The sequence below is a fragment of the Mandrillus leucophaeus genome, unplaced genomic scaffold (assembly GCF_000951045.1).
Source record: "Mandrillus leucophaeus isolate KB7577 unplaced genomic scaffold, Mleu.le_1.0 Scaffold69, whole genome shotgun sequence".
NCBI lineage: Eukaryota > Metazoa > Chordata > Mammalia > Primates > Cercopithecidae > Mandrillus > Mandrillus leucophaeus.
Window position 1 is genome coordinate 2100571 of NW_012107474.1, and position 9889 is coordinate 2110459.

The following is a 9889-nucleotide window of genomic DNA, read 5'->3' on the forward strand; positions in this document are numbered from 1 at the left end:
GCTGAGGCAGGAGAATCGCTTGAACCTGGGAGGTGGAGGTTGCAGTGAGCTGAGATGGCACCACTGCACTCCAGCCTGGGCAACAAGAAGCAAAACTCAGTCTCAAAAAAAAAAAAAAAAAAAAAAAAGATGTTGGCACAGATGTGGTGAAAAGGGAAGACTTTTACACTGCTGGTGGGAATGCAAACTAGTACAGCCACTATGGAAAACAGTATGGAGATTCCTTAAAGAACTAAAGGTAAATCTATCATTGATCCAGCAATCCCACTGCCAGGTATCTACCCAGAGGAAAAGAAGTCACTATATGAAAAAGACACTTGCACACGCATGTTTATAGCAGCACAATCCACAGCTGTGAAAACATGGAACCAGCCTGAGTGTCCATTGATCAGTGAGTGGATAAAGAAAATGTGGTATATATACCGTGGAATACTACTCAGCCATAAAAAGGAATGAAATAATGGTATCCACAGCAACCTGGATAGAGTTGGAGACCATTATTCTAAGTGAAGTAACTCAGGAATGGAAAACCAGAACATTTTATGTTCTCACTTAAAAGTGGGAGCTAAGCTATGAGGATACAAAGGCTGAAGAATGATACAATGAGCTTTGGGGACCCAGGGGAAAGGGTGGGAGGCGGGTGAGGGATAAAAGACTACACATTGGGTACAGTGTACACTGCTCGGGTGACGGGTGTACCAAAATCTCAGAAATCACCACTAAAGAACTTATCCATGTAACCCAAACCACCTGTTCCCCCTAAATTATCAAAATAAATAAAATAACCTTTTGTGAAAAAAAAAATAAAAGCACAAAAATAAACGTTTAAAAACAAATCTGATGCACAACTATTATATAGCCATAATAATTAAAGAAAACCCAAACAACAAATCAGGCTCCTTCTCCATAAAGTTGGTGCTGCGCTTTAAAAAATACATATATATGTATATTAATATTCCTTTGGTCCTTAGTTTTTAGGAACTTTGCTTTCAAATGGTTATATAACACTTCAAAAGCAGGTAAACTGTGACCTAACCATTCCCCTCATTTTGTGCATTCAGATAAAGCACTGAGAGTTTGGACGGGTCTGCAACTTCAAAAGCATATTCTACCTTAAGTCTGCAGACACAAAACAGTAGTAAGAACGATGCCAGTCCACAGTGGGCATGTAAACATCCCAAGAAAAAGAACCTTGAAGGAAGTCGTGAGCTGAGAAAGGACAGCCACAGAAACAAGCATACGTCCCTCGAGTAACCCGTAGGAATGAGGCCACGCTAAGGTGTTGAAATACGTCAAACAAAACAACAAAGCAAACAAAAAGCACCAGAAAGCACTAGCAGTGACAATGTAAAATCCTTGAGGAGAGTCCTGAGATCCTGGGAGGTACAGAAATGTGCGTATGCCACATGGGACAGGTCTCAGGTCTCCCTATAGCCCCGCTAGGCACCCTCCAGGCACAATGAACCCACCTCTGCTGCTTCTCTTGGGAAGGGCTGAGGCAGAGTCATCAACTCTAGGTTGCATTCAGTAAGATGCCAACAAATATATTAAGAACTGTTTGTCTGAGAGGATTTTACCAGAAAGAAAGCTAGACTGACCAAGAACATCCTCCTACCTGTCTTCTTTTTACTGACAGCTCTTCTCATGGACACCTCATTTTCAGGTATCTCCTCAGCAGAGAGGTCACCATCGCCCACTTTTGTCTTCTGTTCCTCCATCGTCTCCTCAGGCACAAAAGGAGACTGATCTACGATAGCTTCGAAGACGCCCCGAGCTATGGTCTGCACCAGGGTGTGGCTGAGGGTAGAAGCACAGCGGAGAGCATGAGATTAGAACGAACGGCCTGGCCTTCTGGCTTCAGGAGCGCAGAGGGAAGCCCTGCACACATGGCTGTGGTCTGGAGTGGCCCCTACGGGCCAGCAAGCATCTGCGAGGAACTGCCTAAGTGCCACCCGACAGGCATGGGACGCCCAGCAGTCAGATCTTTGGGCGTGGGAGGGCATTCCTGGAATGAGTGAGTCAAATACTGAAGCTAGAAGAGCCAAATCACTGCTCAAAGCTTCGGCCGCCTTCTCCAGCTGCTCTCTGCTGTGAAGCACTGTCCTGGGTACCCGGCGCCAGGATGCATGACGGCAAGCAACTCCCCATGAGCAAGTGCCCGGAGCAGTGGGGACCAAGTGCCACGGAGCAGCGGGGACCAAGTGCCACGGAGCAGCGCGGACCAAGTGCCACGGAGCAGCGCGGACCAAGTGCCACGGAGCAGTGGGGACCAAGTGCCACGGAGCAGTGGGGACTAAGTGCCACGGAGCAGTGGGGACTAAGTGCCACGGAGCAGTGGGGACCAAGTGCCACGGAGCAGTGGGAACCAACATGGGGATCACTTACTCCTTAGTCTTCGCAGCGATCTTGCAGAATGGATCGATAAACTTGAGATTCTGATCTGCTAAAAGCTGTAATTTAGAAAAAGGGAAAAATTGAGAAACAGCCTTGCCCTTCTTGACATGTCCTTGAAAAAGGGACCATTCACATCTTTGACAAAGGTAGAGTTAGACCAAGCAATGCCTGTCTCACACAGCCCCAAGGCGCCCCTAGGGAACGTCACAGAAGCCGGGAGCCAGGCTGAAGATCGAGGCCGCCCTCCAGCTACTTGGTATCTCAGTGCAGTAGCTGGAGAAAGGCACCCAGCCCAACATGCACGATCCTATCCGCCCAACATACAGAACAAGGGTGCCCAATCCTGTGACTTCCCCGAGCCACGCTGGAAGAACTGTCCTGGGCCACACATAAAATACACAAACACTAACAATAGCTGATGAGCTAAAAATAAAATAAAATGGAAAAAAAAAAAAGAAAAAAATCTCATAATATTTTAAGAAAGTTTATGAATTTGTGTTGGGCCACATTCAAAGCTGCGCTGGGCCCCATGCAGCTCTCAGGCGGCGGGCTGGACAAACCTGATATAGGACATACGTACACTTCCTCTACAAGAGGGGTCACAGGGACAGTGCCTCCACGTGTGAGACAAAAGAATTATTGTTTTGAATATAACATATTTTCTTTTAACTAAAAAAAAATACCTGTTCCCTGCAAAACATCTGTGAAAGAAAAGCAAAATCTGTGCGTATTCCCACATCCAGAGAATCATCTGCATACTAAAAAATGTATGTTTCCTTTCCAGCCTTTTGTTTCTTTATGAGTATATACCTTAAAAACGTCTACCATTCGCATAGCTTTTCCTACGGCTTTATACGCTCCCTAGATCCTGAGCACTCCCCTGTGTTAGTGAGTTCTTCATTGGAGTCTGTAGCTTGCTTTCAATTCTATTTTACAGGTAAGACTGTCATGTACATCCTCAGTGCACGAATCCCGCCCCACCAGCTGCTTAGGACACATTCCCAGACAGGACTGAAGCAATTCACACTGCTACAGTCGCTGGTCATGCGAAGTGCCACCCCACAGCAATTCACTGGCAACTACTGCAAACACTGGTGGCCCTCGCACCCCACGGGCAGCCTGCCGGCAGCTGCTTACCTCCTTCCCCCCAACTTTGGAGAGTTCATCCAGGTAAATATCAATGAAGTGGAATCTCACCCCATTGGGAGACTGACTCTCAGGACACAGGATCTCCTTCATCAGGACATCCAAGAAAACCTTGATTCGGCTAAAGAACCAAACACATGCTTCTGTTAACGACAGTACGCCAACACTTCTCACTTCCCAGAGAGAAACAAAAATACTCGGTCTGGTACCTACATAGCACAGCAATCAATGCAAGACTGAAATCATTTTACAAGGAAAAAAGCAATCACTTAAATCAGTATAAAATGTTAATTGTCATATATACTTAACTATTTTATGCCTTCTACTGGATTTTAATTCTCTGTAGGTAACAATGCATCGAGCTTCTCATGGTTTTCTACAAGTTCAGAAAACTTGACAGACACTCTACTACCTTTTAAGTTTTAAGGCTACCAGATGCTAACTCGAATAGTTTACTGACCTTTCTTCCCAGCCGTTTCGCTTCAAGACTTCAAAGGACTGCCTCAGGACCAGACGAATCAGCTAAAGTTAGGCAAGTTTTGTAAAAAAAAAAAAAAGGAAAGGTAAGAAATATTTATCAGCTCAGCAGAATGAGGGGACCAATGAAATTGGTATGGCCTGGTTCCCAAAAGTAAAAAAATATTCACAACACTCATATTTAACTTCTAGATCAAAAAACATATTCAGAGCCAGGAGCAGTGGCTCACGCCTGTAACCCCAGCATTTTGGGAGGCTTAGGTGGGCAGATCATTTGAGGCCAGGAGTTCAAGACCATCCTGGCCAACATGGCAAACCCTCAACTCTACTAAAAATAGAAAAATTAGCCGGGTGTGGTGGTGGGCGTCTGTAGTCCCAGCTACTCAGGAGGCCGAGGCATGAGAATCACCAGAACCCAGGAGGTGGAGGTCGCAGTGAGCTGAGATCGCGCCACTGCACTCCAGCCTGGGGAACAGAGCGAGAGAGACTCTATCTCAAAAAATACCCAACATATTCACTAACGCTCCCCAAACTCATCCTTAAGAGCTGCAAAAGCTAAAACAGAGAAGCTTTCCAGGACACATTCAAATTCTTCCTTCACACTAAGCCTGTGGCGTGTTTTCCTTCACACATAAACCTTTCCATTGCTTTTAAGATAAAGGACATTCTTTTCTTCCCCAGAGTTTTTTTTTTTTCTTTTGAGACGGAGTCTTGCTCTGTCGCCCAGGCTGGAGTGCAGTGGCCGGATCTCAGCTCACTGCAAGCTCCGCCTCCCGGGTTCAAGCCATTCTCCTGCCTCAGCCTCCCGAGTAGCTGGGACTACAGGCGTCCGCCACTTCGCCCGGCTAGTTTTTTGTATTTTTTAGTAGAGACGAGGTTTCACCATGTTAGCCAGGATGGTCTCGATCTCCTGACCTTGTGATCTGCCCGTCTCGGCCTCCCAAAGTGCTGGGATTACAGGCTTGAGCCACCGCGCCCGGCCCTTCCTCGGAGTTTTTGAAGTAACTGTGGCAGATCTTACCATATAGTATTTGTCCAGGCGCAGCCTGTCTATTCCTTTCCATTCTCGATTCATGGTTTGCCAAAAGGTCTGAATGAACAGGTGTTCTGCAGTGAACAAAAGGCTCTAAATACTTGGCTTCCACATCAACATATTAACATATAGCAAGAAAATAATGAAGAGGAAAAAACTAGCATTATTTATTATTCACTTTTCTCAGTAATTCTTGGGCAGCTAGAAAATGTTTGATAATTAAAAATACTCAATCATTTCTTTTACATTTATTTTTAAACATCACTTGGACTGTATAGATCTTTTACTTTTTCATTTTTTAATTTTTGAGACAGGGTCCCACTCTGTGGCCCAGGCTGGAGTGCAATGGCGAGATCTCAGCTCACTGCAACTTCTGCCTCCTGTGTTCAAGTGATTCTCCTGCCTCAGCCTCCCGAGTAGCTGGGATTACAGGTGAGCACCACCACACCTGGCTAATCTTCGTATTTTTAGTAAAGACGGGGTTTAACCATGTTGGCCAGCCTGGTCTCAAACTCCTGACCTCAGGTGATCCATCCACCTCGGCCTCCCAAAGTGCTGGGATTACAGGCATGAGCCACCGTGCCTGGCCTTGATCTTTTGCATTTAAATAAAAACAGAATAATAGGAAGGGCTGGCAACCTTGTAATGTTAGATTTGAATGTTCTCTGGAACATTTTTCCTTTATCCACTGCAAAGCCACGTTCCTTTCAAAATAAAAAGATTCCTTGTTCTACTTCTAGTGACTCTTCCAACTGCATTGGTACCTAACAATCAGTCCAAAACCATTAATTCTGACACTTATGTAATCCATATAGAAACTCATATTTTTGTCTGATGAGAGGTGTCGTCTGGGTGAGCTACAGCACAAAGCACTCAATTTTTCTCTTCTGACCCACAAAACTGGCACTTTTTTATTCAAAAACAATTTTTGTTGAGTTTTTGGTTTTATTTCTTTTTGCATAATTCTTTTTTCATCTGTGCAAATCTATTATACATCATATGTAGAATTTTGTTCAATGTGAGTCAGTTAATATTCAGAGCACCACTAGGGGTTGTTGAAATCATTAGGATGGTTTTCCGAAGAGCGTTAAGCAGAACAAACAAAGTCTGCTGCCTTTTTCTTCCTTTGTAAGCAATCAATGCCTGACACAGAAGCACCCTAACTCATTTCTTTTCTCTTTGGTTGAGACACCAGGAGTGGTGTCTTCTGTGTATTTATTTATTACCAGAGACGGCTCTGTTGTTGGGGAAGATGAACCTGGCATCCAGAGGTCACCATGGACCCTGCATCTGGCTCTCCAGGCTGCAAGTTAAAGTAACTCAGAATTTGAAGATTCTGGAGGATTGTTATTTCTAGAAGCATTTTCTGAAATCTCTGAGATGTCAAATCGATTCTCCCCAAGACACTTCGCCCTCTCACCAAGTCAATGACTAAGTTTATCACAGCTTTTAAAAACAGGAACGGCTTGTCCACTGACATCTACATAATACCGGCACAAGGTTCCCATTAAACTAGCAGTCGGAAAACTTGGAAGGAAGGAGAAGAAATAACAGGACTCACGAGCTGCTGAGTTGTTAACAGCGTGGACTAGCTGTGCGATGGTGTTGGCGAGCTCTTCCTGCAGAGGCGGGGTTGGGGAGAAAAATGGGGGTTATCCTGGGCCAACATGAGATGCTCGTGCCGCGGCCTGCTTCCTTCTCCCACTTCTGCTGGCGGGAAGGCTGTGCCTCGTGTCACTTCCACTAAGAAGTATGTATCCGAATATCTGAATTTTATCAAATGTGTGATTTCCAGTGCTGATGGACTGTCATGCTAACTTGGTATGTCTGCAAGAACTGTGTTAAGCTACATGTTTAAAAAAGCATCTCTAGTTATCAGTTCAAATGAACTAGAAATGAAATAATTTAGTTGTCAGTTCTTGGCTTTATAACTATATCTGGCCATGTGCGGTGGCTCACGCCTGTGATCCCAGTACTTTGGGAGGCCAAGGCAGGTGGATCACCTGAGGTCAGGAGTTCAAGACCAGCCTGACCAAGATGGCACCTCCACAGCTCTACTAAAACTTCAAAAATTAGCCAGGCGTGCTGGCGTGTGCCTCTAGTTCCAGCTACTCGGGAGGCTGGGACAGAATTGCTTGAACTCGGAGGTAGACAGTGAGCCAAGATCGCGCCATTGCACTCCAGCCTGGGCCACAGAGCGAGACTCTGTCTCAAAACAACAACAACCAAAAAACCCACATCTAAGCTGGGCATGGCAGCTCATGCCTGTAATGGGAGCCCGAGCACTTTGGCAGGCCAAGGCAGGCGGATCGCTCGAGTCCAGGAGTTCAATGCCAGCCTAGGCAACACAATGAGATCCAGTCTCTACAAAAAAATACAAAAATTAGCCAGGCATGGAGGCGTGCACCTGTAGTCCCAGCTACTCGGGTGGCTGAGGCAGGAGGATCAGCTGAGCAATAGGGAGGCTGGGGCTGTAGTGAGCCATGATTGCACCACTGCACGTCAGCCTGGGCAACAGAGTGAGACTGTCAAAAAAACAAAAACAAAAACAAAAACAAACAAAAAAACCACTTCACCATAATCCCAGAAATCCTGTGAAACACAAAGACAGCAGGGCAGACCCCACAGAGGTTAGATGCTGGGATGCTCACTGCACACCACGGGAAAGGCCTTCCCCGGCCTGGTCAGAGACAAGGTGGAATGTGAAGGTAAACCCAGCCTTCTGGGCTCTGTCCTGGGTGAAGGGGTCCCTGGAAACGCATGCCCTGCTGAGGTGCAGCAGGCTCACTCTGGGGAGATGCCCCCTGTTCCTGAGGTTTCGTGAGAAAAGCACACTCCTCGTCGCTCTCACTCACACGGCACCCGGTCTGTTTTCCTTTGTGGGAGAATGAGGCTCCTGTCCGTTGGTTTTCTTCCTCCACTAAAGCTGTTGGTTGTTACTTTTGAATGTAATATAGAAATATTTTGCCCTGCTCCTACTCAAAATATGTTCAGTAAAATAAAAATAAATTAAAACAAGTTATTACGCAGCATGGGAGAAATGGCAAGGCTGCACGTTAAAACCCAGAAAAGTAAAATCTCACCCTGAGGACTTGTCATCTGCATCAGAGACCTGCAAGCACTTCTCCTCAAGGCTGGTTCTTCTACCTCAGGGGTGTCCAGTCTTTTGCCTCCCCTGAGCCACACTGGAAGAACTGTCTTGGGCCACACACAGAACACACTAACACTAATGATAGTGATGAGCTTAAAAAAAAAAATCTCACAAGGTCCTAAGAAAGTTTACGAATTTGTGTGGGGCTGCATTCAAAGCCATCCTGGGCCGCATGTGGCCCGTGGGTGGACAAGCTTCCTCTACCTCTACAGAGGCAGATCCGATCTACGTTCATGGGTCAGAACAAAGCTTTTAAAAAGTGAAAGTCACTTCTTTAGTGTTGGCTTTGGTGGTGGGCTCAGCAGGCCCTGCAGAGAGAGACCGAGCCTGCTGCATGTTTGGATGACTGCGCAGGCACACTCGGCTTTAACAGGGAGGCTTTTGCGGAGCGCCTACCGCCTGCTCTCCGTGGAACCCGAAGCCCAGAGAAGTGGCTGCCTTGTCCTGGGGTTCACAGGGTCTTCACTAGTTAGTGCTCCTGTCATGCCATCCTTGACCACAAAAAATAAACTTACCAGAAGACAGAAACTTTAAGTAACGTAAAACCTAGCATGGAACCTATGAAATTTTACAGAGAAATAGTAAATTGACAATGAATGCACATCTTTCATTTTATTTGAAAAGACAATTCACCTAACTGTGTTGACACTGCATCCCTTTCTATATGGACAAGAGGTAAGAAAATGACTCCTTGAAGCATGACCGTCAGTGTGCGTCAGTGTATCGGGGGACTGGCACAGTGTGAGTGCTCAAGTCTCTTATCCAGCCACAGCAAGAACCAGGGCGCATGACAAAGGGAACGCACGTTACCTGTAGAAGGGGTTCATCCTGCACCCACATGCAGTAGAAGAGCCCCTTCCAGATTTTTAGAAGTTCTTCCTGACTGAAACCTCCTGGAAGGCAAAACAGCACAAACATCTTAAGAGTCTATGCATCTCCTTTCTTAAAGTTTAGAAAGTGGTGAAGTACCACATACATTTTAATTCTCTTTCATTTGCACGTCTTTTTAAAAAATGGAAGCAAACATTTCCTTATTATTATAAAAGAAACACAAATAAATTACTATTGTACCTGCAGCTTTATCAGCTACAGGGTAGGGTGGCAGTGGTGGCCTGGCCTCAGCGTGAGGAAGCAAATGTCATCACAACACAAAATTCATGAACAAAGTGGCCACTTAGGAAAACAGCTCCCCCTCAAGGCCCTCCCTGCCCACCACGTGCAGCCATCCTGCACACTGACATTTTCGCTGGTCTTGTGAAGTAAAACTGCAAATCTTACAAGAGATGCGGGGGATTTGCTCATATGAAGCCCCAGCAACGGGCAGCCCCACTTCCGAGGAACAGAAAACCAGCCAGGCTGAGGACACAGGAGCTCCGAACAGTACATCTGAAAGTCAAAGGCCTAGGAAAGGGCCTGGGGACACTGATAGTACTTTGGGACATTTTTGCAAAAATGACTTTTTAAGGATCCTAGTATGAGGTCAAAAGTGGCTGCCTCCCAATCACCCTCCCTGTAATCGTGATCATTTACTGCAGCATCACCAGGGTTGGCTTTGTTCTGACTCTAGTTACTTAGGGATCTACCTCTGCTTTCATGATCTATGACTAAATGACCAGTCTCGTTCAGCCTTAGATCTCCTGAGTAGATCCCAGGTGTCATAAAGTATTTGCTGACTGACATAAAGAATC

The 9889-nt window shown here is 45.9% G+C and overlaps 1 protein-coding gene across 1 annotated transcript in view; it reads right to left on the bottom strand.

The window, feature by feature from the left end:
• RRP1B (ribosomal RNA processing 1B) overlaps window positions 1–9119 on the bottom strand; it is a 30175-nt gene extending 21056 nt beyond the window's left edge. Inside the window, exons 1-7 of the mRNA XM_012002605.1 lie at window positions 9012–9119; window positions 6612–6669; window positions 5039–5124; window positions 4001–4062; window positions 3532–3661; window positions 2386–2450; window positions 1616–1797 (exon numbers count right to left, since the gene is read on the bottom strand). Coding sequence (XP_011857995.1) covers window positions 1616–1797; window positions 2386–2450; window positions 3532–3661; window positions 4001–4062; window positions 5039–5124; window positions 6612–6669; window positions 9012–9119 — 691 coding nt within the window. The remainder of the gene's footprint in view (window positions 1–1615; window positions 1798–2385; window positions 2451–3531; window positions 3662–4000; window positions 4063–5038; window positions 5125–6611; window positions 6670–9011) is intronic.
• Window positions 9120–9889: the final 770 nt, after the last annotated feature.